The 26,896-nt window shown below is 58.6% G+C and overlaps 1 protein-coding gene across 2 annotated transcripts in view; it reads right to left on the bottom strand.

Moving 5' to 3' along the window:
- Positions 1-3,052: 3,052 nt before the first annotated feature.
- The window catches only part of CELSR1 (cadherin EGF LAG seven-pass G-type receptor 1), a 182,005-nt gene continuing 158,161 nt past the window's right edge, over positions 3,053-26,896 (bottom strand). The window contains exons 21-35 of one of the 2 annotated variants that reach the window (XM_055374360.2): positions 26,107-26,311; positions 25,049-25,216; positions 22,857-22,983; positions 21,211-21,411; positions 16,783-16,957; positions 12,967-13,079; positions 12,442-12,521; positions 10,595-10,721; positions 9,860-9,985; positions 9,252-9,346; positions 7,728-7,831; positions 7,373-7,522; positions 6,654-6,878; positions 6,137-6,392; positions 3,053-5,337 (exon numbers count right to left, since the gene is read on the bottom strand). In XM_055374360.2, the coding sequence (XP_055230335.1) occupies positions 5,328-5,337; positions 6,137-6,392; positions 6,654-6,878; positions 7,373-7,522; positions 7,728-7,831; positions 9,252-9,346; positions 9,860-9,985; positions 10,595-10,721; positions 12,442-12,521; positions 12,967-13,079; positions 16,783-16,957; positions 21,211-21,411; positions 22,857-22,983; positions 25,049-25,216; positions 26,107-26,311 (2,162 nt within the window). In that variant the 3' untranslated portion in view covers positions 3,053-5,327. Of the gene's footprint in view, positions 5,398-6,136; positions 6,393-6,653; positions 6,879-7,372; positions 7,523-7,727; positions 7,832-9,251; positions 9,347-9,859; positions 9,986-10,594; positions 10,722-12,441; positions 12,522-12,966; positions 13,080-16,782; positions 16,958-21,210; positions 21,412-22,856; positions 22,984-25,048; positions 25,217-26,106; positions 26,312-26,896 lie in introns of both variants that reach the window. The other variant, XM_055374359.2, reaches the window with a different exon arrangement.

Below are 26,896 nucleotides of genomic sequence, written 5' to 3' on the forward strand. Positions count from 1 at the left end.
GGGTCAGTGCTGCCCTGGCCAGGGGCAAGCCCCAGCTCTACCAGGCAGGCAGAGCGCTGGCTGGTGGGACCAGACAGGCCCCTGGGGATCCTCAGCCCAGCTGGGCATGGAGGCCGAGCTAAAGCGCCGCGTTTGTTCTGCCAGCTCAGCCCAGCATGGAGCCTCCCTGGGCTCAGGGGTTCCCTGATTTATGGCTGTGGTCGGGCCTCCAGCCTGGGAACTGAGGGTGGGAGAGCCCTTGCGGTGCCTACTGCTCTGCCCTAGGTGAACCCTCCCAGGTCACAGAAACATGAGTAGGTGGGAGGTGGGGCAGCCAGGTGGGAGGTGGGGCAGCCAGGTGGAAGGTGGTGTGAGCACCAGGCCAGCAGCGGTAAGGCTGCCCCGCTCCAACTTCCAGCGGGCTCCACCGTTCTGCCAGCCCCAGGGCCTGTGCATCGGCCAGTGGAGGAAGCAGGGACACAAACCTGCCTCTGCCCCCTTGAGCCCCCAGGCTCCATGGTGACAGCTTCCTGACTGACAGGGCTCCCCTCTCTAGCAGGCACAATGGCCTGCCCTGCCCCCCACAAGGCCACTGGCCAACTCTGGAGGGCTTTGGTGCAATGTCTCAGAGATTCAGCAGAAACTGTTGGCCAGGGGACCAAGTCTCCGGGCTGGTCTTCTGGCCTCTTTCCTACCCTCCCCAGCACCCAAGGCTGGCACACTCCAGAGGCTGTGCCCCTCAGATGACTTCTTGAAGACCTGGGGGCCTCCAGGAGCACAGGCAGCTAGGTAGCCCCTTCTGCCTGCAAGGGTACCCCCAGTGGCCTGGCCTTAGCCACTTGCCACACCTATCCATGAAGACGATGGGGGAACATCTTCCAGGCCAAGAGCTGGGTGCTTGTACACCTACACCTACTCCCTGCTTGTGATACAAATGAAAGCAAAGCCCTCGCTCTCCTCTCCCCCTACGTTGTTCCAGGACAATCTCAGTGATACACGGGTCCTAGGACGATGCCCCCTCACCTCACACCTCTGAGGCTCCTTCCCGAGGCCTCAGAGCTGGTTTCAAACACCCTGAGCCTGCCTTCTCCCCAGTCTCTGGCTCCCATGTTGCCCTGTGCCGGAGCCTTGCCTGGGCCCAAGCCCCTTCCTTCTTGGGGAGGTTTCTTTTTTTTTTCTTTTCAAGAGACAGGGTCTTGCTCTGTTACCCAGGCTGGAGTGCAGTGGTGTGATCACAGCTCACTGCAGCCTTGACCTCCTGGGCCCAAGCAGTCCTGCCCTGACCTCCCAAGTAGCTGGGACAACAGGCATACACCACCACACCCAGCTAACTTTAATTTTGTTTTAGAAACAGTCTTGCTATGTTGTCTAGGCTGGTCTTGAACTCCTGGCCTCAAGCGATCTTGCCTCAGCCTCCCAAAGCACTGGGACTACAGGCATGATCCACTGTGCTAAGTTTTAAAAATTGTAGAGATGGAGTCCTGCTGTGTTGCCCAGTCTGGTCTGGAACTCCTGCCTCAGCCAGCCAAAGTGTTGGGATTACAGACATGAACCACTGCCTGACCCTCCTAGGGGGTCTTAACAAGCCTTGTCTCCAGGCTGAGGAGCCCAAGGCGAGGCTGAAGCTGTGACTGAAGCAGCTGTAGTCACCCCTGTTACCTGGGCCGGGGGAGTCGACGTCCCGTGGCTTGGCCGGTGTTTGTGCTGTTATCTGTTCAGGCAGGATCACAGAGGGGCTTGTTCAGCCCTCACCCATCACGGTCTGCTGCGGATGCTCTGCGGAGCACTTCGTGGTCCTCACGTGGACATCCTGGCCTGGCTGATGGACAGGCCTGCTCCGGGCTGCCTGGACTGCCTTCTCTCTCTCAGATGCTTCTAGTATTTTCCTGTTAATCATGGCTTTGGGGTTGAGGTAGAAATATTCTATCATGTTAGCCACTGAGAATTCTAGGATGTAAACATTAGCAAGTGAACTGAGGAGAAAGCAACAACTTGAAAAATGACCTCAGGCACATGGGTGGTTTTTTCTCTCTCAGATTTGACCCGGGGGTGGCCCTAATCTGTGGTCCTGTGCAGCCAGCACCAGGGCAACAATTCCAGAGAGGCCTGGGAAACGGGGGCACTGTGGACTAGAGAGGGTTGGGGTTCCCATTTTTCTTTCTTTGCTGTCACTACTTTTCCTTAAGGGTGAGCCCTGTTTCCTTAAGGGTGGAAGCGTGAGACAGTGCAGGTGGCTAGAGCTCTGGGAGAAACCCATCTTTCTGGACAGAGAAACCAAGAAAAGGGACCCCAGAAGTGAGAAAATGCAAGGCAAATTCCAGCAAGGAGAGTGCTGGAGAAGCAGACCCCCAGATTCTCCACATGTGCTGACACACGTCCTTGCCCACCCCACCTGTGAGTGCAGGCAACGACCCAAAACAGCACAGCCAAGGCCAAGGGCTGACCTGGTGGTGGACCTGCTGCTCGTGGAAAGAGACAGAACCAGTAGTCAGAACCTAAACCAGGTTGCCTGCTGCTGAAACAAACACATGAAATGACACTTACAACGAGGGTGTTAACAACCCAGAGTCTAACCTAACTTTCCACATGACGAGTGAGGATTCAACTTGCAGTTACTCAGCACACAACCAGGAAAATGCAAACAGAAAAGACGATTTCAGCCCCAAGATGCTCAAACGTTCAAATTATCCCAGAATTCACTGCAGTCCTAGTTATAACCATGCTTCATGAAGTAAAGGTGAACACTCTGGGAATGAGTGGAAAACTAGAAGTGCCCAGCAGAGAAATAAAAAGGAACCTAACGGAAATTTTAAAACTTAATTACAGTATTTGAAATAAATTCACTGGGTGAGTTCAGTAGCAGAATTAAGACGACAGAGGAAAAAAAATCAGTGAACTTGAAGACGGAGCACCAGAAATAACCAAATCTGAAGGACAGACAGAAAAAGGAATGAAGAAAGGTGAACAGAGCCTCAGGGACCAGTGGGAAAACATCAAGAGGTCTAACGTCTGAGTCACTGGAGTCACAGAAGGAGAGGAGAAAGATCAGTGCAAGAAAAGAAAATTGAAGAAATAATGGCAAAAAAAAAAAGTCCTCAAATTTGGTGAAAGACAAAAACTGCCCATCTAGGCTGTGGCAGGCCTACCAGGGAATGGACAAAAAGTTCCGGCACAAGATTCCACTGGCTGAGGGAGCATGGGACATGGACAGCTCAGCTGCACATCCGTAAACCGTCCCTTCCACGGCCACCCTGGGCACAGGGAGGGGTGGGGGTGTTTGTGGAGAAAAACCAGCACCGCAGAAGTACAAATTCAAAAATCTTAATTTATTGTAGACTCTTCTCATTTGTAATTCCAGTGTTTTGAACATTAATAAATACACGTCTGTTAAAAACCTCCAGTGTCTAGTCTCTCCCATAAAGTCTTAAGTAATAAAAATAGGTTTACATTTTTCCCGTCTCAATAAAACTGACAGTTGTTTTTTGGTGACAGTTCTGATCAAATTAAAAATTACACCTCGTGATGTTGGCTGTGGAGTACGTGGAAAAAAACAGAACAAAAAAATTACACCTCAGGGGGCAGAATCCTGTTAAAGTCGTGAAAGCAGACTGTTGGAAGACTTAAAAACCTTTTCGTACTTAGGAAACGCTGGGGGCAAACGTTTAAAGGGACTCGAGTTTTTTATCTTCGAAAGACCACTCACCTGGTAAGGCACATGTATAATTCATTCAGGTGTGAGGACTCTGGGATCTCATTTCATCCTCCTGTCCTGGACCATTTTCAGATACGCTTTTCCTCTCCCACAGGCATCTGCTAACAGTGCTCACATTTTCATCAGGGTCAAGTTTAAAACTTAGTGTGGACATCTCTGCATTTTACTTGATTTTCATCCTATTTTATGGTTTCTCCTATTTGGAAGCAGCTGTGCTGATCACTTATTTGGGCACCTGATTTGAAGAACAGAGGAAACGCTAAAATCAAACATGTCTGACAGTTCCGGGACCCGTTCCACAGCCCCTCGGGCCACGCTGTGCCAGCTGCCTGCAGTGGGCCCGACCTTGCTGTGAATTTCCAAAAACAGTTTGGTAACCGTTGAAGAGTGTGGCTGTGGCTTTGTCCCTCTGCACAATTGGCCATTTGAAGCAAAATGAAGTAATTGGTCAGACTCCAGAGGGGAGACCCCTGCCTGGAGATCCTCGCAGTCTCAGAGGGTTAGAGAATTGGCAGGAGGGATGTAACGGCCTGGAAGGCCCCACACCTCTGTCCAAATCAGGAACCTGCAACGCTTTTAAGGTCCCAGGTCCCACGGAGAGCAGGAGCAAAGGACAAAGCCATCCCCACCTGCAGCTCCCGGGCCACCTGGGAGGCGGTGAGGGGAGGGGGTGAGGGGAGGGGGTGAGGGGGTGAGGGGAGGGGGTGGTGGTCACAGAATGACCAGGTGAAAAATGACAGCCGTGTGGCAACCGTGCCCCACAGTGACCTCAGCAGGGCTCCTCACACCTGCCTAGTGCTGCACTGCCCTGTCTTGAATTCACACAGCCGGGAGGGACGGCAGCAGAGGACAAACGCACACACAGCGAACACCGGGGACCCAGGGGGCCGGCGGGGAGGGCCCACGCCATCCTCACTTCCTGGCCGAAGGCAGCTGTAGGGCTTCCAACCGCTTGGTTTTAGCCCCACTGCTGACGTATTTCCCACCTTTGATCTGCTGGGACACCAGTTTCGTCAACACATGCCAGATTCAAGTACAACTGTGCAATCTTCTTGACACAGAAGACAGCAAGGGATCATTGCATGGATCTCCCGGGATAACAAAGTCAGCACGAATGCAATATATATACAGGTTTCACCTCCTCAGAGTCCCATACAAATATACAAAAGTATCTCCGCCTTTCCCACATAGCGAAGTGATTTTAAGACAAGGGGTGCCTTTGCAAAGGACTGCCCGGGCTGCCAGCCACGGGTCCGCACTGCCATGAGATGCCCGCCTGGGCGGGGCTGGACCGCAGTCTTTGGTCTGTGCCTGGCATTCCTGAACTCTGGCCAGCCTCTGGGCCCAGTCTGGGGTCCCCTCTCAGTTCTGGCTCTGACTGCAGTCTTAGGACCCAGCGGTGCTGGCCCAGTGGTCCACACCTCCCTCATGCCTGTGGCCTTTGGCACTTGTCACCAGGTCTGACAGGCCCTGAGCTCCTGGGAGAGCCAAGACCTTTGTGTCTGGATGATCAGTCGGGGGGCTGCCACCATGGGGACCGCCACACTCTGGGCCCACTCCACTTCAAGGGCAGTGGCCCCTCGGGCTCCAAGGTCTGAGGGTGATGCCACAGCCTGTGTGGGGTGACGGGCTTGCCTCACGGTTTCCTGATGGTTCAAATTGAAGTTTCATTACTGATGGTTCAAATTGAAGTTTCATTACTGCCTCTGCGCGTGGGAAGAAGCCAGCAAGCAGGTGAAGGGTCAGTGAGGGTAGCGGCTTGGTGGGGCCCAAGGTTGTCACACAGGGGCAGGATCACCCCATCAGGGTAGAGGGGGCGTCTAGGGGCTCCAGGGAGGGCAAGCTCATGTTAGATGAGGCTGCCCTTGGGAGGCAGGAGAGGGGACCAGCACCAGCCTGTGGGCCTCTGTGTTGCTGGTCTCTCAGAAGAGCACAAGGAATCCGCGTTAGAAACCGGCCATCTCTACAGTGACTTTTGGGAGGGGTATTCTGAAGACCTGGCTTCTCCCTTGTGAGTTTGGAGGGAGGGAGGGGCGACAGGGAGAGGTCTGGGGCCAGGACCCCAGCTCCACCCCACCCCCTTCACCCCGGGCATTCGGGGACCCTCAGTATCCTCAACTGCAAGGTGGGTGGCAGTGGTCCCAGGCGGAGACAATGCTGATCAAACGCAGAGCCCAGCACCTTAGGTCCTAGCATTTCGGGGCTGGCCAGGGCTTCAGAGTCCCAGAGGCCTGAGACGTGTCCCCAGGATAGGGGGTCTGCCCATCTCCGGGGGATCCTCCTGACCTCAGCTGCAGCGCCTCCCCCCTCCCCGCCTGGGCTTCCTCTGCACTCAGGGCTCCAGGTGAGGTGGATGTCAGGTCCCTGACCACTGCCCCCTCTCTCTCCTGACTCAGGACAAGGGGGAAGTGGGTGATCCCCGCCCTGGAGGCCCAGGGTACTCACTCAGAGTCGGAGCCATCGGCCTGGGCGCTCCCAGTGCGCACGTTCATGGCCACCCCGTTGAGGTGGTCACGCCCCGGCTCCCTCCCAGGGCTCTTGACTGTGATGGCGCAGTCGGGGCCGCCAGAGCCCAGGGAAGACGTGCGCGAGGATGTGGGGCTCTGCTCACAGTCGGCCAGCTTCTCCCGGAGCCGGCCCTTCAGCGTCTGCTCCGTCAGCGTCAGCGGCGGCGGGTAGGTGACTTTATTTTTCAAGATGCCTGGGAGGAGGAGACACGGCAAGGTCAAGTCCGGGTGATGCTGCTGGGGGCAGCTGCTGGGCCGTGTGCATCTGAGCCAGCCTCAGCCCCTGTCCTTCCTCCTGGTTCCCCGGGTCCCAGGGCTGGGCCAGGAGGCCACGGTCTGTTCTGCCCAGGCCCTGACTTGCCCCACCAGCCCCAGCCCCACTCCCACCTCCAGACCAGGGACTGGCCCTTCTGGGTCCTCCAGCCTTTCACTGCAGCCCCGGCCTCCCCAGGCACCTTTCCTCTGCTCTGGGGGCTGGCTGCTGGCAAGCCTGGCTGCGCCCCCGCTCTCCTGGTCCGGGGGGTACTCTCCACGGTGACTGCCCTGCTCCTCGCGGTGCAGCTCCACGCTGACCTTGGTCTCCACCTTCAGGCGGGGCTTGCCGCTGGGGTCCTCACTGTCACTCTCAGCCAGGCTCTGGTCAGGCCAGCCGGCTGGAATGTGGTTGGCCACAGCGTCCCCTGAGGCACGAGAGCGGTGCTCAGCAGGCAGCGGCACTGCCACTCGAGCTGCTCCCTTGAGAGCCATGGGTCTGGTGGCTCTGACCCACCTCTCCCCAACCTGCAGGCCTGGTAGGGCTGAACCCTAAAGGTGGGGAAACTGAGGCCCAGGAGGGCGAGTCCTGGCAGCAGGGCCCTTGTTGGGAGCCCCCACCGCATCTGTACCAGTAACCATACAGGCTACTCCCCCATCGGCAGCCTCACCTGGACCTTGCGGTGACAGTCCACAGAGACCCCCCTGAGATTTCCTGCCTCTGCTCGGGGGGTTGGCCTGGAGGAGCCCTCCAGAGGCTGTGGGGGAGCCCAACCAGAGTCACCCCACCCCAGGCTGTCCTTTCACGTGGCTGCAGTGCTGCTGGGCATATCTTGGGAGGAAGGGACCCAGCCATGGCCAAGGCCTGCCCCGAGCCTGCTGTCCACAGCCCAGCCTGGCCCAATGTGCCCCACACACTCACCTTTTGGGGTGCTATGGACGGCGCCCCTGGCCGGGTCCCATTTTTCCTCAGCTCCCACCCCATCGTCCTCGCTGTCTGATGAGTGTGAGGAGGCGTAAGAGCTGCTCTGCTCATCCAGGGACAGCTCACTATCTGAGTCAGAATCGTGGCCTGTGGATGCGCGGGGGACAGGGAGGCTCAGGCCCTGGGAGGTGAGGGAGTCCCACCAAGGGCCAAGCAGAGCCACTGGGCCCCTGGCATGCTGACGCTGAGCATGGCGAGGCTGCTAGTGCTTCTTCAGGGGCAGTCTCTCCAGTGACCGAAGGGACGTGGGAAAAACAACCCACGGGGTCCTCCCCCTCCAGGGAAGCCATACCAGGGGGATCCTTGGAGCTCCTGGGCATGAGGGACGCGTCTGGCTCTCCGTGGCTGCCCCGCGCCAGCCCAGAGGACACGCCGAGCTTCTGGATCCCTTCATCCCTAGAGAGGCCAGGGAGGGTGGGCTCAGTATCATCCGTCAGGGAACAGGAGGTGCTGGAAAGTTCTCTGGAAGATTCTCTGCCCCTACCCCTTCTGTGTTCCCAACAACAGCACAGACAAAACAGCCTCCTGAGTATGTGGGGGAAAGGTGGTGGGGGGAAAGGTGGTGGGGGGAAAGGTTGGGTCGGGGGAAGGTGGTGGGGGGAAAGGTTGGGTGGGGGAAGGTGGTGGGGGGAAAGGTTGGGTGAGGGAAAGATGGTGGGGGGAAAGGTGGTGGGGGGAAAGGCTCGGGGGGAAGGTGGTGGGAGGAAAGGTTGGGAGGGAGGTAGTGGGGGGAAAGGTTGGGGGGAAGGTGCTGGGGGAAAGGTTGGGGGGAAAGGTCAGGGGAAAGGTTGTCGGGGGAAGGTGGAGGGGGGAAGGCTTCAGGGGGGAAGGTGCAGGGGGGAAGGTTGCAGGGGGGAAGGTTGCAGGGGGGAAGGTTGCAGGGGGGGAAGGTGCAGGGGGGGAAGGTTGCACGGGAAAAGGTTGGTGGGGGGAAGTTGGTGGGGGAAAGGTTGTTGGAGGAAGGTTGCCAGTGGGAAGGTGCAGGGGGAGGAAAGGTGCGGTGGGGAGGAAAGGTGCCCGGGGGGAGGAAAGGTGCCCGGGGAGAGGAAAGGTGCACGGGGGGAGGAAAGGTGCGGGTGGGAGGAAAGGTGCCCGGGGGGAGGAAAGGTGCCCGGGGAGAGGAAAGGTGCACGGGGGGAGGAAAGGTGCACGGGGGGAGGAAAGGTGCCCGGGGGGAGGAAAGGTGCCCGGGGAGAGGAAAGGTGCACGGGGGGAGGAAAGGTGCCCGGGGGGAGGAAAGGTGCCCGGGGGGAGGAAAGGTGCCCGGGGGGAGGAAAGGTGCCCGGGGGGAGGAAAGGTGCCCGGGGGGAGGAAAGGTGCCCGGGGGGAGGAAAGGTGCCCGGGGGGAGGAAAGGTGCCCGGGGGGAGGAAAGGTGCGGTGGGGAGGAAAGGTGCACGGGGGGAGGAAAGGTGCGGTGGGGAGGAAAGGTGCACGGGGGGAGGAAAGGTGCGGTGGGGAGGAAAGGTGCACGGGGGGAGGAAAGGTGCCCGGGGGGAGGAAAGGTGCCCGGGGAGAGGAAAGGTGGTGGGGAGGAAAGGTGCCCGGGGGGAGGAAAGGTGCCCGGGGGGAGGAAAGGTGCCCGGGGGGAGGAAAGGTGCCCGGGGGGAGGAAAGGTGCCCGGGGGGAGGAAAGGTGCCCGGGGGGAGGAAAGGTGCCTGGGGGGAGGAAAGGTGCCCGGGGGGAGGAAAGGTGCAGGTGGAAAGTTGGGGGTGGAAGGTGATGTTGGTTGAATAGCAGGACACAGGTGGGGGTGGCAGAGGCAAAGCCTGAGGGAGTTCGAGAGCCACCTCCCCGAACCTAGAGCTTCGGCCTGACCTGACGATGCTGTCCAGGGAGGCGGTGGACTCGCCCAAGTCTGTGCGCAGCATGTCAGGCCCGTCACCGAAGGTGGTGTTGCAGTTGAGGGAGCGCTGAAGGGAGGGGAGGGGCTGGTCACTGCCAGGTGGTGGCCACCACATGACCACCACCGGGAATGACTCTGTCCCCACGGCAAGCCCCCCACACCCACACCCTGGCTGGGCCCCTGCCTGGCACACAGGAGGAGCTGGCCCCAAGCAGTCAACCCTCACTGCAAACGAGAGCCTCCTGGCAGCTGAGGGAAGCACATCCTGACCCATGCTGTGGTCAGGGGCTGCCGCCCTCCCTACAGCCACTGCTTCTGGTCAGGATCCTCAGTTGTCCTGACCCTCTCTTTCTAAGGCCTGGAAGAGCAGGGTTAGGATGCCACCCAGGCCCCGTCTGGCCGATTCTATCACTTTCTGGTTCTGACGCGGCAGCCACACCGTGCACCGTGGGCGGCTCTGCCATCCCCCACCGTGAGGGGCACACGGGCTGCAGGACTGGGGCTGAGGCTCAATCACCCTCCCCCACCACTCGAGATGCCGCCCAGCTCCCAGTCCCGCGGTGTCCCCGGTGCCTCCTACCGTCAGCAGGGTGGCCCTGGTGGTGGCAGAGTCCTCCAGGTGCAGCTTCCTCCCGCCGAGCACGCCCTTCAGGTGCTTCCGGACCTCCTGGTTGAGCACGCAGTGGAAAAGGAGGACGAAGGGGCCCTGGAGGGAGGAAGGTGGGGTCAGCACCTGCTGCTGCCTCCCTAGGCACCTGCCCTCAGGCGCCCCAACACAGATGCGCATACAGCCTTGAGTGCACACAACATGTCCGGCCACACGGCCCAGGACACGGCCAGGCCTCCCCTCCTCAGGGACTGCTGCTATCTGGAGGCCAGGTGGGGGAGCTCAGAAACTGAGATGCCTGGGCCAGACCCCCGGTGCGCTGGAGGCAGTGAGGGCCCCGGCTCAGGCCAGTCTTCTGGGCACTCCTTCCACAGTCCTTGGGGCCCTCTGGGGTCCCCACTGTGTTGTAAGTCCACTTGCTGTGCGGCCCTTGGTATGACTAGAAATGGCCACTTCTGCTCCCTGGAGACACAAGTGGACTTGTGCTGGCCTGGCACTAGGGTCATTGTCCCCAGACACAGTGGGGAGGAGGCACCAGCCCCTGTGCCGGCTGCACAAGGGACTGAGTCCTCGCAGCCACAGGAGGTCCCCATGCGGGACCCAGGCAGGGCTGGTTTGGGACCGCAGAGGCCTCCACTGCTTCGCATCACAGCGATGGTGCCATGGCGGCCAGGCAGGGGCCCCGCAGGCAACTTGGCCGTCACCTACCTGTAAGCCGCTGAAGATGGCGAAGAGGTAGTGAAAGCTCAGTGCGTCGTGGTTCACAGCCAGCAGCCCCAGCAGCCAGGTGGCGCTGATGAGCAGCAGCAGGAGGAATGCGGTCCTCAGCAGGGAGCTGCGGGAGGGCAGGATCAGGCCTGCGCCCATCGCCACCACCTGCTCCCTTCCTTCCTCCCTCCCTCTCTGCGCGTCCACCTGTCCACCTGCCTGCCCGTCCGCCCATCTATCTGTCCGTCCACCTGTCCACCCAGCCATCATCCACCTTGCTCCCTTCCTCCCCTCCTAGCCAGGTACAGACTCATCCGGGAACCAGACAGAGCTCGTGTTAGTGGGGATGGTGGTGGAATACATTAGGAAGCAAATGAGAAAACAGGAGCTGTGAAGACTACACCAGGCCAGGGGGCCTGAGCCACACCCATGGCTGCACTAGCTCCCGTGAGACACCCTGCGGAGAGGCGAGAGGAAGAGCCCAGGGCCTGCCCTTGAGCTGTGACCCTGCGATCAGCTTCCTGAGCTCTGCCTCAGTCTCCCCATCTGTAAAAGGGGAAGACAAAGGCGCATCCCCTCCCAGGGTTCAGAGGGGATGGAGTGAATCAGGGTGACAGAGCCCGCAAGGTCCACAGGTCATGGATGGCACTGAAGACGAGGAACTGACAAGGCCCCAGGCCCCCCGTGCAACCCCCACATCCGGCCTTCCAGGCCACTCACCGCCTCTCCCTCTCTACCCTACCCCCCTTCAGACTCGGCTCTCTCCTCCCGGGCCGGGAGCCTCACACTCCTCCTGGCATCCAGTCCCTGCGCAAGCATTATCCCTTTGCCCATCCCTGGCTCAGTCCCATCTCAGCTACCAGGTCACCAGGGGCTGGCCTTGTTGTCTGACAGATGCCCCGTCAACCCCTCCTGGCCCTGTTGTGGCTCCTGGACGCTGTGCTGAGTCCTCCCGCGGTGCCACCTGCTCCTTTGGGGCCTCGAAGGTCCCCTCTCCTCCCTAGAACACTGGAGGTTCCCTCTGTGCTGGGCCCCTGTTCCACTGCACCCTCTGACAGTGGGGTGGGGGGGTCTCTTCCACTCCAGTGGCCTCAGCAACACCCTCACCACCCACCAGAAAGTTTCATCTCCCCCACCCCACCCATCTCCACTCTGGGGATTCCAGACAGCCCAATACTTCCGTGCCAGGTGGGAGGGACTGAGGCCCAGGGCTGGCTGCCAGCCCCCTCCCCTCAGCTAACCTCCCCCAGCCCCCTCCCCTCAGCTAACCTCCCCCAGCCCCCTCCCCTCAGCTAACCTCCTGAGCCCCCTCCCATCAGCTAACCTCCTCCAGCCCCCTCCCCTCAGCTAACCTCCCCCAGCCCCCTCCCCTCAGCTAACCTCCCCCAGCCCCCTCCCCTCAGCTAACCTCCCCCAGCCCCCTCCCCTCAGCTAACCTCCCCCAGCCCCCTCCCCTCAGCTAACCTCCTGAGCCCCCTCCCATCAGCTAACCTCCTCCAGCCCCCTCCCCTCAGCTAACCTCCCCAACCCCCTTCCCCTCGGCTAACCTCCCCCAACCCCCTCCCCTCAGCTAACCTCCCCAACCCCCTCCCCTCGGCTAACCTCCCCCTAACCCCCTCCCCTCGGCTAACCTCCCCCTAACCCCCTCCCCTCAGCTAACCTCCCCTAGCCCCTGCAGGTGCAACATGGGAAACCTCTCTCGAGCCCTGGGGCTCACCCAGGCTGCCCCCAGCCCTCCTCCATGAGGCCTACAAGCTCTCGTGGGGCCCCACCCCGCACAGAGACTGGACATCGGGGTCTCAGGGCCCGGCCGACATGGCTGGCCGGTCAGGTTCAGCCCCACTTACACGATCCCTTTTTTCCCATAATAATGGTGCTTTCTTTGGCAGGAAACCTTTGCAGATAGGACAGAAGTGACTGTGTTGATCTGAAAACAAAACAAGCCATCAATGTCAGGTCCCCGACTCTTCTCTCTCATCACTGCAGACCTCCAGCTGCCAAAAGCGCCTGAGGCCCTTCGCCCTGTCAGGGAGGGGTGGCTGGGTGAGGAGGACCCGAGCCCCGGCCTGTGGGGCGAAGCACACCTGTCCACCCACTGCCCCACAGCGCCCACCACACCCAGCCTGCCTGTGTGGGGCCCTCCTGGGTGCTGGACGCAGATGGTCTCATGCGGACACGACGTGAGACCTGAATCCACGATCAGAGGGTGAGGTCCAGGAGGGCCCTGGCGGCCTTGCTGACTGTCACAAGGTGGCCCTTCCTGCCCCTCCTCGGCTGCTCAGAGGAGTTGGTGGCCCCGGCCAGCCCAGAACAGCCCTTCCAGCTCATGCATGCTTGGGGCACCCGGACTCCCGTGAAGGCCCCACACTCACGATTATAACAGCTCCGATGGGCCCCGCAAAGCTCCAAATCAGGGTGTCTTGAAGCGACAGCCAGCAGAAGTCGGGGTTCCCGTAGCCCTGGGGGTCCAGGCCGACTGCCAGTCCTGAACACAGCAGGGAGGAAGGGAAGGGTGAGGGCCACGTGCCCAGAGGCCACCCCATGCCAAGGACCAGCCAGGGTGGGGGTGAAATGTGGGACTCAGCATCTCCCTTCTCAGAGGAAGGAGCAAGGAGCCCGGGAAGCCAGCCCGGGGCCCCTCCGAGCACAGTCTCTCCGTGTAGGGTCTCAGGCTCACTGGCCCAGGTGGCAGGAGCTGCTCCTGGATTGGCCCCATGAGGCAGGGGGCGTATCTGGGCCGGGGGCTGCTGAGGAAGACCAGAGACCCTGGAGGGTGGCAGTGAGATGGTGCAGGAGGGATCGTGAAGGCAGACGGTGCTTGGGAGGACCCTGCCAGCTGGGCCATGTAGAGGTCAGGAGGCCATGATGGACCCAAGGTGCAAGGGATGAGGCCCCAAAACAGATGGAGGACGACGTCACCTACAGGGCCATATGTGAGCGGGTGAGGAACGCATATACCCCCATACCACATCCAACCACGTGCACATGCCATACACATGTACATACCCTATACACATGCATGCAGACACACATACTGTGTGCAGACACGCATCACAGATATACACACACACCACAGAGGCACACACCATACACACGTCCACACCACACACACCCCCGAAACTGCCTCACCACCGAGCCTGCTATATGAGCTGCTTGTTTAGATAGGGGAAGAAATGCTCTGAAGCACAGGTGTCACTCCCAACCACTGTCTGACAAGCCAGATCCGCCTGTCCATGCAGAGCATCAAGGTGACACTTGGGACAGGAGCAACCAGCAGGTGAGACCTGGTCTTTCTGTGCCCCTTGCCCCACCCTGGCCTAGGCTATGCTCCTCCCCATTCTCCTTATTTAAATATTTAAAAGATCCCAGCTCCCTCCTGTTTAACACCCTCCAGCACTTCCCACTGCCCTCTGGAGGAGCCAGTTAACCAGGACCACTGAGGACAGTCAGGGAAGCCCTAGATGGCCGGGCAAGGCAGCAGCTAGTGACCAGTGCCTGCAGCTCAGTCTGAGGCTCCCCAGGAGTTATTTTAAGATCTTGTGCAAGACAGACCTAAGTGTTAAACAAAACAAACCGAAACCTGTTTTTAAAGCAAGTAGGAAACGTGAACTATCTGGATTTACAGTGCAAAGGGCAGAGGCATCGCAGAGACCTGCTCCGCCTGGACATCGAGGTGGCTTTCCACAAAGCCATACGAGCCCCTTTCTAGGCCATGTTCTTCATCTCAGCATCTCTCACAGTAAGCACCTAATCTAGGCAAGGTATCGCCTCCCTGTCACATCAGGAAGTGGCGGCTGCCACCCCGCCCAACCTGCCCCCACCTCAGCAGCCCTGGGTGGAGGTGAAAAAGGTTCTTCAGGGTCCCTTACAGTAAGGGCGATGAGTCACATCAGAACACCCTAGCCAGGAGCCTGCCTGGTTGGAGGCTGGTCAGTGACGTTGCTGTGGAGACCAGGACGGTCCAGCAAGTGACCATGGCACTGGCCCCAGGGTGGCTGCTGGGTGCTGCCCTGGGAGCAACACCCCCCCACCCCAGTGCCTCTGGCCTCAGACTGCGTCTAATCCCCAGAACCCAGGGATTACCCAGGAAAAGGGGTTCTTCTTTTTGTGAATAAAGGTGGATCTTTCTCAGTAGGGAGCAAACCGACTTTCTGATTTTTAGCCAAATGTGTGCTGAGGAAGTACTGTTTGTTCTACTCACTGATTCACTAATTCATTCATCCACTCACTCATCCCATCCACCCACTGCACCCACCCATCCATTTACTCATTTCATTGTCATCCATTAGCTACCAATCCATCCACCCACCCATTTCATCCATCCATCCACCCACTCACCTCTCCATCCCTCCAACCATCCTATTCATATCCACTCACTTATCCCATCCATCCATCTACCCACCCACCCACCCACTCACTCACCTCTCCATCCCTCCAACCATCCTATTCATATCCACTCACTTATCCCATCCATCCATCCACCCACCCATCCATCCACTCACTCACCTCTCCATCCGTCCATCCACCTATTCATCCACTCACATATCCCATCCATCCACCCACCCACCCACCCACTCACCTCTCCATCCCTCCAACCATCCTATTCATATCCACTCACTTATCCCATCCACCCACCCACCCACCCACCCACTCACTCACCTCTCCATCCCTCCATCCATCCACCTATTCGTCCACTCACTTATCCAATCCATCCATCCATCCACCCACCCCTCCATCCCTCCATCCACCCACCCACCCATCTGCTCACTCACTCACCTCTCCATCCGTCCATCCACCTATTCATCCACTCACATATCCCATCCATCCACCCACCCATCCGTCCACTCACTCACCTCTCCATCCCTCCATCCACCTATTCATCCACTCACATATCCCATCCATCCACCCACCCACCCACCCACTCACTCACCTCTCCATCCCTCCATCCATCCACCTATTCGTCCACTCACTTATCCAATCCATCCATCCATCCACCCACCCCTCCATCCCTCCATCCACCCACCCACCCATCTGCTCACTCACTCATCCCTTCATCCCTCCCATCCATCCACTCAACTCACTCCTCCATCCATCCAGCTACCCACTCATCCATCTATTCACCCATCTACTCACTCGTCTCTCCATCCCTATATCCATCTACCCACCCATCCACTAATCCCATCCCTCCATCCACCTACCCATCCATCTGCTCACTCACTCATTCCTCCATCCACCCACTCACCCCCATCCATCCATCATCTACCCACTCACCCCCCACCCATCCATCCACTCACTCACCCCTCCACCCATCCATCTTCTCACCCCATCCATCCATCCATCCATCCACTGACCCCCCCATCCATCCATCCACCCACTCACCCCCATCCATCCATCTACCCACTCACTCACCCCCCACCCATCCATCCACTCACTCACCCCTCCACCCATCCATCTTCTCACCCCATCCATCCATCCATCCACTGACCCCCCCATCCATCCATCCACTCACTCACCCCATCCATCCATCCGCCCATCCATCCCTCACTCACCCCTCCACCCATCCATCCATCCTCACTCACCCCCCATCCATCCCTCACTCACCCCTCCACCCATCCATCCATCCTCACTCACCCCCCCATCCATCCCTCACTCACCCCTCCACCCATCCATCCATCCTCACTCACCCCCCCATCCATCCATCCACTCGCTCCCCACCCATCCATCCACTCACTCACTCACCCCATCTATCCATCCACTCACTCACCCCTCCACCCATCCATCCACTCACCCCCCACCCACCCATCCATCCACTCACCCCCCACCCACCCATTCATCCTCTCACTCACCCCTCCATCCATCCACCTGCACACTCATGCACTCACTCGCTCTTCCCTCCATCCCTCCCATGTGTAGACGTGGAACTTTTGTCTGTTAAGTGCTGCAGAAATAACCCTGAACAGACCTGGACCCAGCTCCCAATGAGCTCACACCTCACAGAAGACGTCGCCCCAGGTGTCTGCAAGTGCCCCTGTGCGTGCAGACAAGTGTGCAGGGCCGAGGCCTCCTCTGCTGGGGGCTGGACAAGCATTGGGGCTGGGCAGGGAAGAGAAAGGAGGACAGCGTTCCTGCACAGCTGGGGTCTATTGGAAATCTGTGTTTTTATGCAGGGCCACTCTGTGCGTCCTCACCTGTGACAATGGCCGGGATGCCCCAGCCCACGACGTAGTAGAACCGCATGGGCCCCGTGTCGATGTTGCGCACCTCGGTCAGCATGCGGTAGACATGCAGGCTCTCCACGAGGGTCCAGGCAAAGGTGCTCATGTAGATGTAGTGGAGGAGGATGGCAACCACTGTGCACAGAAACTGCGCAGGGAGGGGCCAGACTCAGCAAGGGCCCCCGCATCCCAGGCTGAGGCCAGACAGGCATGAGTGAGGGGTGGGGGGTGGGAGAGCTAACAATTCGGACCACCCTATGTGTCTGTCCTCAGCTGAGCAGGGCTACATGTCTGGCCAATGGCTGAGAGCCAGGAATTGAAAATCAACATCCACGGAGCAGGTGAGCCAGCAGGTGAGCCAGCCCTGCCTGCCTGGACACAGAAAGCAGTGTGAGAATGAGAGAGAGACTAGTCTCCGAGGCCATGAACACAAACCCAGTCCCACGTGCCCCGGAACTGCACTTGAAGATGTGGCCCCAGGGCAGCTTCACACCCAGCGCTCTGTGGGGGGGCAGCTTCACACCCAGTGCTCTGGGCAGGGCGGGGGGGCAGCTTCGCACCCAGTGCTCTGGGGTGTGGGGGCAGTTTCGCGCCCAGCACTCTGGGGGGGAGGCAGCTTCGCGCCCAGTGCTCGAGATGGGGGGTGGTCAGCTTCACACCCAGTGCTCTGGGGTGGGGGGGGGCAGCTTCACACCCAGTGCTCTGGGAGGGGCAGCTTCGTGCCCAGTGCTCTGGGAGAGGCTGCCCCAGCCAGTGCTCCCAAAGCTGCCGCCAGCTGGGAGAGGATGGCAGGCTCCCCTCTGGGTCCCGGGAGGCTGAACCAGCCAAATGGGAGAATGGGGAGATGGGGGAGATGGGGGAGAAGGGGGAGATGGGGGAGATGGGGGAGAAGGGGGAGATGGGGGAGAAGGGGGAGATGGGGGAGAAGGGGGAGATGGGGGAGATGGGGGAGATGGGGGAGAAGGGGGAGATGGGGGAGAAGGGGGAGATGGGGGAGATGGGGGAGATGGGAGCAATGGGAGCAATGGGAGCAATGGGAGCACTGGGAGCACTGGGAGCACTGGGAGGGTCCCACCACCCTGACCCCACCCCCAACCGGCCTGCTCTGGACACACTGTCTAATCCTCAGCAGCCATCCCATCAGTCCACCCTACCAGGGGGTCCCAGGAAGATACACTTTAACAGACACAGAAGCGTAAGAGGAGAACGAGGGCCCCCGCCTCAACCCCAGGCTTAAGGCCACTTTGCTCAGGCACTGGGTCACGGCACCCTAAGGGTGCCCCTGCTGCCACATCAGCCTCGAAGGGCCAGCCACCCTCCAGAAACAATGCCCCCGAGGTGGGGAGGGCCCCAAGTCAGCATCGCATCTGTCAGATACGGAACAGAGCAGGAACCAAAGCAGGGAACGCAGGCTCAAGTTATGCCAGAGACAGGCCCTTTGCCTCAGACCGTGGCCTCGGTCAGGAAACGAGGTGCGAGCGTGTGGCCGGCGAACTCTACACCAAACACCCCGGTTTCCTGAGTGGAAATCACACTGGCTTAGGAAAAGGAAGGGGGTGAGAAGGTTGGTTGGCTGGATGGCTGCTTCAAATAATATGAAAAGTAAACCCACAAAACCACCTTTTGAAAACAGAAAGTGCGAGGGCTGTGCCATCCTGGCTGCAGCAGGGTCGCACCTGCTTCCATAACCAATATACCACCTTTTCCAGAAATAGAACAAAGACAAAAGCGGATGCATAATAAATCATTTCAGCCTGCCAGCGCTCTGAGAGATGAAAAACCTCGCCCAGAGATAGGATTGTGGGTTTACAAAAAAACCATAAAGCCCAGGCACGCTGCCAAGCCCCTAGAACGCTGCCGGGTCGCCCTTTCCTTCTCCATGCTCAGCCGTGCGTGGCTGCCGGGACAGCGCTCACTCCGGCAGGCGATGAGTCAGTGTCGGAACCCAGGGGCCGCCTCAGTTTCGCTGGTGGTGTTGAGTTGCAGGGAGTGGCCTGCACCGACTCCCCTCTCCCCCATTCACGCCACTCAAAAGCACACTAGAGGGGTTTTGAGATGAAATTCGCACACTTCTCAGAGCCTTCCCAGTCCAATGTGCGGATGAGAACATGCCCATTGCGGGGATGAGAACATGCCCATTGCGGGGATGAGAACATGCCCATTGCGGGGATGCGCCTGGCTGAGGGTGTGAAGAAACCCCTCCGCAGGAGCAGCGACCCTGCCATATGGGCCCCGCACACGGAGCCCCCGCCAGCCCGGGGCCTCGGCCTCGGGAAGCACCTGGGAGGCGGCGGGGAAGGTTGGCCCTGGCTGGTCCGACACACGCCTCGGGGCTCGTCCTTCGTGGGCCAGGCCTGGTGCTCCACCTACCACTGCTGGGAAGCCATGGAGGCTTCTCAAGGGTGACCTGCGAGGTGGGGGTGCCCGCCTTCCCTCTTGAGGTGAGAGGGGTCTGGTCCCACTGCTTGCCGTAAAAAAGGAGGAGCAGCTCAGGTCTGCACGTGGCCCTGAGCAGCTCGCCGGAAGGTTCCAGCCTGGTCTTTTTATTCCGTTTCTCTTCCCAGGGCCTGTCCAGCCCCGCAGACACCGTCTCCACCCATGAGTTGGAGGCGGCCTCCCTGGCTCACGCGGCACACCTTCCTTGGCCTCCGCAGGTGTCCCATCTCACCCAGACCCTGCCTCTCAATGGGTGGTACCTTCAACTACTCATTCTGCCTTCTGGAGATGTCAAACTCCCCTGACTCCTCCCTTCCTGCCTGCTCCATAACCGGTTGGTCCTGTCCCTCCTTTCTCCCCGTGCCCAGTGCCCTGGCTTCAGTTCTGGGTCTCCACCCCACCTCCCAGGCCTGCGCATTATCAGACTGCTCTGATCTTCCGCCCGTCGTCCACCTGCTGCCAGACTCTTTTTCTTTTTTGAGACAGGGTCTCACTCTATTGCCCAGGCCAGAGTGCAGTGGCACCATCTCAGCTCACTGCAACCTCTGCCTCCCGGGTTCAAGCGATTCTCGTGTTTCAGCCTCCCAAGTAGCTGGGATTACAGGTGCATACCGCTATGCCCAGCTAATCTTTGTATTTTTAGTAAAGACAGGGTTTCACCATGTTGGCCAGGTTGGCCTCGAACTCCTTGACCTCAAGTGATCTGCCTGCCTCGGCCTCCTAAAGTGCTAGGATTACAGGCATGAACCAACGTGCCCAGCCTAATTGTTTCTCATAACGTGCCTGTAGACTGTTTTAGATTTTTCCATGAGATCCTTCATGTTACCTAATAATGACAGCTTTGTTTCTTCCTTTCTGATCTCTATGCTTTTGTTTTCCTTGTTCATTGCACTGGCAAGACCATCCTGCACCACAGTGGTGAACGTGAGTGGGCTCCTGACGTTACAGGGGATGCCTCCAGTATCTTCCCATTGTTATTTATGTCAACTGCAGGTTTTCTGTAGATGTCTTCGTTAAAGTTTCCCCTAGTCCTAGTCTGTTCAAAGGTTTTTCTTTCTTTCTAATCATTAATGAGCATAACATTTATCAAAATTCTTTTGTACATTCATTTCTGAGAAAAATATTTTTCCCTTAAATGTACTGGTGAGGTAAATGGCATTCATAGATTTTTAAAATGTTAAACCATCCTTGCATTCCTAAGATAAACCCAACCTGGCCGTGGTTTTTATATTGCAATGCAAATTCTCTAATGGTGATAGGACTATTCAGTCTTTCTACATCTTAAATCATTTTGTTTTGTTTTGAGACAGTCTCGCTCTATTGCCCAGGCTTGAGTGCAGTGGCTCCATCTCTGCTCACTGCAACCTCTGCCTCCCAGGCTCAAGCAATTCTCCTGCCTCAGCCTCCTGAGTAGCTGGGATTACAGGTGCCCGGCACCACGCCCAGCTAATTTTTGTATTTTTAGTAGAGCTTGGGTTTTACCATGTTGGCAAGGCTGGTCTTCCTGACCTCAAGTGATCTGCCTGCCTCAGCCTCCCAAAGGGATCCTGGTGGGATTACAGGCATGAGCCACTGCCCTTAAATCACTTTTGACAAGAGTTGTATTTTCCTGGGGATGTACACAAGAATCACTTGAACCTGGGAGGTGGAGGTTGCAGTGAGCCGAGATGGTGCCATTTCACTCCAGCCTGGGTTGACAGAGCGAGACTCTCAAAAAAAAAAAGAAAGAAAGCAAGAAAGGGCCCCCCATCTCCCAATAGAGTCAAAGTGCTTGGGCCTGCCAGTGAATCCCATATCTCCACCCACAGCCTGTGACCTGGCACGTTCCTGAAAGGGCGTCTGTGAAGCGGAGGTGTGGGTGGTGAGGAGGAGCTAGCCAGGGTGCTTGGAGTGGTCAGGACAGGACTATGGTAGCTGCTCCAAGGTGCGGCCCAGACAGTGGGGAGGGGAGCAGAGTGGCCATACCGGGTTTTCCGTCTGGTTGATCCCAATCACGAACACCAGCTGAGAGAGGAAGAGCGCCGCGGCGAGGTGCTTGTGAATGCTGTGCAGGTTGGAGCGCAGCGTGCGGACCAGGCTCAGGAGGACGAAGGCCACCAGCAGGGCTGCCAGTGACAAGGACACAGCGGCATAGGTGACAATCTTCAGAGGCAGGACCTCCCCGTTCTGTGGGCAGGAGGGTTAAAGCAGGAGAGAAGGTAAGGGCCGAGGCTCAGATCTGGTCATTGCATAATAGAGATAAATTACGTACTTGCTTACTAAACGATCAAGGCTGGCAGGATCAGGCTGGGCTGGGGAGGCCGAGTGCTCATGGCTCTGGGCCTGGAACTGCCCCTCCTGAGGCTCCTTCAATGCCCTGGGCCCTGGGCATCCCTGGGGCCTGTAGCAGCACTCCCGGCTCCCTCCACTGGCTTGGGGGCCGTTCAGAGACCTCTGGCTTTGGGGCGCCCAGGCCATGGGAGCCTCGGACTCTCACTCCAGCCTCCTTTCTTCTGCCTCAATTTCAGCTTCCTTGGCCCACATGTCACCTGGCATCCTGGCCATGAGACAAGCCCCAACCCCGCCCATATATGAAAAAACTCCACTAATCACTGACCCCGTCTCCAGGCTGGGTCCTGCTGGGGAGTGACATTTGCCCATGAGACAGGGGCAGAGGCGGGTCATCTTCACCAGCATATTGCACAAGAGGCCGCTGCCCATCTCCAGCCCCGCCTGAGGGCTGACTCACCCTTCCAAGAATGTGACAGAAACCAGGGCCACTTCACATCAAAAAGCTCTCGGAAAGGACAGTGGCCTGGGCCCTTGAGCCACAGTGCAACCCCGGGGAGGGGCCGGGGGAGGCTACCCAGGCCCCTGGTTCTGACTCCTAGACCCCAGGGTCCTACACAGGCCGTGGCCAGGCTGGCTCCCACCTCCTTCCTGTCTGGATAACGGGAGGCCAGGACAGCGCTCGGGCCATTCCCCGATTCATCTGCAGGCCCACAATGGCCGGCTCACATTCCCAGGCCGCTTAAAATGCCAGAGGTTAAACATTAGTCGCCCAGCCTTTTGTCCTGCTGCCCTGCGTGTGGCCCCGAGGGAGAGCGCCCAGCGGCTGTCACCTCCCTTAGGATCAAAGCAGGTGGGGAGCGGCACCGTCCAACAGACCCGCACTGAAGTGAGGGGCAGGTTCCGAGAGCTCCTCGGAGCCTGAGCTTTGGGTCTGCCATTCCGGGGTTTAATACATAACCAGGGCTCTCTGAAAACCCTTATAATGGGGCTTTGTTACGGAAATCCTCACAGACTCTGGCCAATCCTCGAATATGTGTTTTAATCGGTTGATTTGTTTTGTTCCAAGCGCTTAGAATGGAAGATTTAGTTTGAGGAGGGGACAGATTTGGGGGCAGGCTCAGCGGGTTTGGGGACGGGCAGGTTTGGCGGGGAGGGGCAGGTTTGGCGGGGAGGGGCAGGTTTGGGGGGCAGGGGCAGGTTTGGGGGGCAGGGGCAGGTTTGGGGGGCAGGGGCAGGTTTGGGGGGTAGGGGCAGGTTTGGGGGGCAGGGGCAGGTTTGGGGGGTAGGGGCAGGTTTGGGGGTAGGCCCAGAGGGCACAGTGGCCACAGGAGGATGCCCACCTCACGCCTGGAGATGTCCATGAGCACCGCAAAGCTGGCTGTGTGGCTGCACTGGCAGGCGACATGTGTCCGGTTCCTGGACAGGAGCTCGCAGCCCCGGGCAGACCACCCTCCCGTCCCACCAACGCTGCGGAGAGAAGAGAGAAGGGGCAGGGGTAAGACGGTTCCCTCTGCCCATGAGTCTGTAGGGGGCAGCCTTTGCCCAGCCCTGGGGGCTCCCAGGCCATCCTGGCCAAACCAAACAGCAGGTGCCGTGAGTGCTGAAAGCCCAGCGCCCTCGCAGGCTGCTCCCCACCGTGTTCCTCACCAGCCCCCTGCACCGAAGACAAGAGCCACCTGGCTGTAAGAAGAGCAGCCTCACTGCCGCGGAGGCAGGACCATGGGAACAGTCTCCCTTCCCTTCTGTGTCTGGTCAGGGCCTCCAAGGAGCACCCTCTGAAGTTCAATTTCTACGTGCCACCTAGCAGCAAAACTCAAATGGGGCTGTCTCACGTCCGCCCCGCCGCTGGAACCACCGCCCAGGGTTCACACAGCTGCGATGCGGTCCCGTCTCCTTCTGAGGGCAGACGCTTTCGGAAAGGACATCTCACCTTCCTCTGATACTTTCATCTTCAGATTGCACAATGTTTTATGGGAACTGCCCAGAAGCCAGGGCCCCATTATGACTCCTGTTTTACTGATGGGAAGCCCCAAATAACAAGGTGTTACAAGGTGTGTCTCAGCTTCAGACAGGGCCCTGCCCTCGCAGACTCTGGGAAAATCACATAACCTCTCAGATCCTTACTTTGCTAATCTGTAAAGTGGGATGTGAGCGTTAATATGTTTGGCACAAACTTTACAATCTGGGAATAATAAGTGCAACATAAAGCAGAGAGCAGGTCATTAGAGCTGGAGCTAATTGCCAGGACGCAGATGAATGCCCAAGACAGACAGCCGGGCCTGACGTCCGTCGTGGTGAAAGGGGTTCCTTTCTTCTCTCTTTTATAAGCCAAGTGCCTACTACATTCCAGGTGCCATGCTGGTTGCTTATTAACTAGAACTTGGAAAGCACAGAAGCAGGAGAAGAATGAGGCTGGGCTAACTGGGCTCGCTCACCATAGCGCCGCCCCCAGCACAGCCCCCACTCACGGCTCCTCACTGTGCCCAGGGCAACTGTGATGGGGGCAGCGTTCCTGCTGCACAGATGTCCCCAGATGCACAACGCTCCACAGATTCAAGCCTGACTCCTGCATGGCGTCTCCCCTTCCCGGCACTCCCTCCGGTGTGTGGGGAGGCAGTGGGTCTTCCCCTCCCTGATTGTGCTCCCATCCCGGCAACAGGGCCCTTCCCACCACACCCCCGTTCCAGTGCTTTCTTCTAAACAGAGACAGCAAAAGTGAAAACCAACCAGCAGAGAAAAGGCAAGCTCCCTGTAAAGATAGAGCAACTCAAATGTCCACACCTCATGTGAACTCTGCAGCTAAAAAGCAAAACCAAGGCACAAACACTACTGGCTCCCAGCAGACGGGAGCCACACTGTGGTGCTGACTCCAGTCTCACGCGCGGGTGAGAATCACTCATTTTGCATTTTTCTAACGACTAAACGCCTTTCCCTCGCTTGAATGGATGCTAGAACACAGATTCTCGTGCACCGCCTCCTGCGTTCGCCACTCTGTGACTCTCTGACGCTGCTTCTGAAACGGGCCAGATAAACTGTGCTGCGGCCAGGTGTGGCCTCTTGGGGGTAAAGCCAGTCCCCACAGCTGGACTGTGTCGGCCTCTCGGGCAAGACCGTCAGCAGATGGGCTCTTAGGCCAGTCTCTGGGTTCTGTCTCCCGTGTGTGACCGGAACGGGCCTGTCTTATCCGGCGGTGAACTGGGCACTACACTAGTGTTGGCCGCTGCATGTTGGGAGTCCCGCAGGTGAGGGGTCCCCTTCCTGGGTGTCGGCCTTGAGGGATCTCTCTGTGCGCCTGCACGTCTGTATCTCCACGTGCAGGTCTGTGTGCATCTGTGTGTGGACATCTAGGGGAGGACTCTGATGTTCCCACAGAAGCAGAGCAGTAGGCTCACTGCCCCACGGGGGACTAAAAGGGGAAACACAGACCACAAGAGACCGTCCTCTTGGGGCGCTCTGCCACTGAGCCCCCGAACCTGCGGGGACACTCTGCCTTGGCAAAGCCCTCACATGGGGCTCCCGGCGTCACACTTACGCCAGGGAGTGGTTCCAGAACACGCAGACAGGCTTGGTTCGCTCCTCCACCTCCAGCAGGGCGAACTCCACCAGGACGGGCCTCTCCAGCGGTCTCGGGAGCGGAGCCCCCTCGCTGTACACCAGCGTGCTCACCATCGGGGTATTAATGATAGGCCGGTGAGGCAACCTGAGGTCAAGAAGCCAGAGCATGGGGACAAACACGGTTAGGAAACATCTGCTTAAGTCCCCCGCACAATTGCCCTGAGGACACGCCATGATGTGTTTCTAGGGGAGACAGAATCACACTCCGAGGGCTCGGACCCATGGACCCCACAGTATCTTCATCCCTAGAGCAGGTTTTGTCACTGACAGGGCACACAGAGAGAGGTGTCACCTTTGGGTCAAATTGGGACTTCAGAAATTTAAAAAGAAAGAGAAGGCACAGGTGCAAAGATGTCACAGCCCATAATAGCTAATGGCAGAATCACAGGGGATGGTTTCAGTGTCCAGCAAAAGACACCAAAATAATGGCAGCTCATGGGGATGAATCACCCGGTCACTGAGAACCACGTGAACACGAGGATCCCAGAGCCAGGGAAGTATCTGGGAAATGGCAGGAAGAAGAAGGGCGGAGCCTTGGGCTGCTCCCACCGAGCAGGTTGCAAAGCTGCTTCTGGGACATTCATCCTTACCAGCCAGGACTAGCTAAGCAGACCTAACCCCGGGGCCAGCAGCAGGCACTACCCACGACAGCCTTGGGTCAGGTGTGTGGGGACAGAATGGGGTCCCTCTGGGCACAAGATGGGTTGTATGCTGGGGAGGGGGCATTTCTGGCAGAAACACCAGGATGAGCCCAGGCAAAGGGTGTGCAACGTTCCAGGGTGTGGTATCCTGTGGCAGACCCAGAATCTCCCTCCAAGGAACACCACAAGGCAATGGTCTCTGTCTCTGGGCCAGGGTCACGGTGAAATGTCACTGTGAAGACCTGTGCTTGATCAGGATCAGGATTTTGACCTGTGGAAGCCTCAGGAGCCTCCAGAACGGGCCCTCCCCGTGTGCCCCATGCCCAGGCCTTACCGGAGGCTGCGACGGTCGGGGTCGTAGCGCTCGGGCAGGAGCTGCCCCAGGGTGCGGTAAATGATGACCAGAGCGACGGCGAACTGGCCAGCGTCATCAGGGTGTCGCCTCCGCCTGCTGATCGGGGCCTCCCTCTCGGTGCCAGGCCCCGGGCGCGTGGTCTGCGGGGTGGTCCTCCGGCCAGCCGGCCTCAGCAGGGGGCCTTCTGCAATGTGAGCAGAGGGTGAGGACTCTGGCAGGAGCACCTGTGTTCCCCAAGACTGCTGTCAGTGCCAGCAGGTGCTTCTCAAAAACCAACAGATGTCCCACAGAAAACAGTACCGTGGGTCCCCAAAAAATCAACAACAGGATTTACTACATGACCCAGCAAGCCCACTTCTGGGTATACACCCCAAGGAACTGAAGGCAGGGACCCAGATACTTCTATTTTTATTTATTTATTTATTTTTTGAGACAGAGTCCTTGCTCTGTCGCCCAGGCTGGAGTGCAGTGGCGCTATCTCAGCTCACTGCAAGCTCCGCCTCCCGGGTTCATGCCATTCTCCTGCCTCAGCCTCCCGAGTAGCTGGGACTACAGGTGCCTGCCACCATGCCTGGCTAATTTTTGTATTTTTAGTAGAGACAGAGTTTCACCTTGTTAGCCAGGATGGTCTCGATCTCCTGACCTCATGATCCACCCGCCTCGGCCTCCCAAAGTGCTGGGATTACAGCCGTGAGCCACCACGCCTGGACTGGACCCAGATACTTCTATGCCCATGTTCACAGCAGCACCATTCACACAGGCCAAAAGG

This window comes from Gorilla gorilla, chromosome 23 (genome assembly GCF_029281585.2).
Source record: "Gorilla gorilla gorilla isolate KB3781 chromosome 23, NHGRI_mGorGor1-v2.1_pri, whole genome shotgun sequence".
NCBI lineage: Eukaryota > Metazoa > Chordata > Mammalia > Primates > Hominidae > Gorilla > Gorilla gorilla.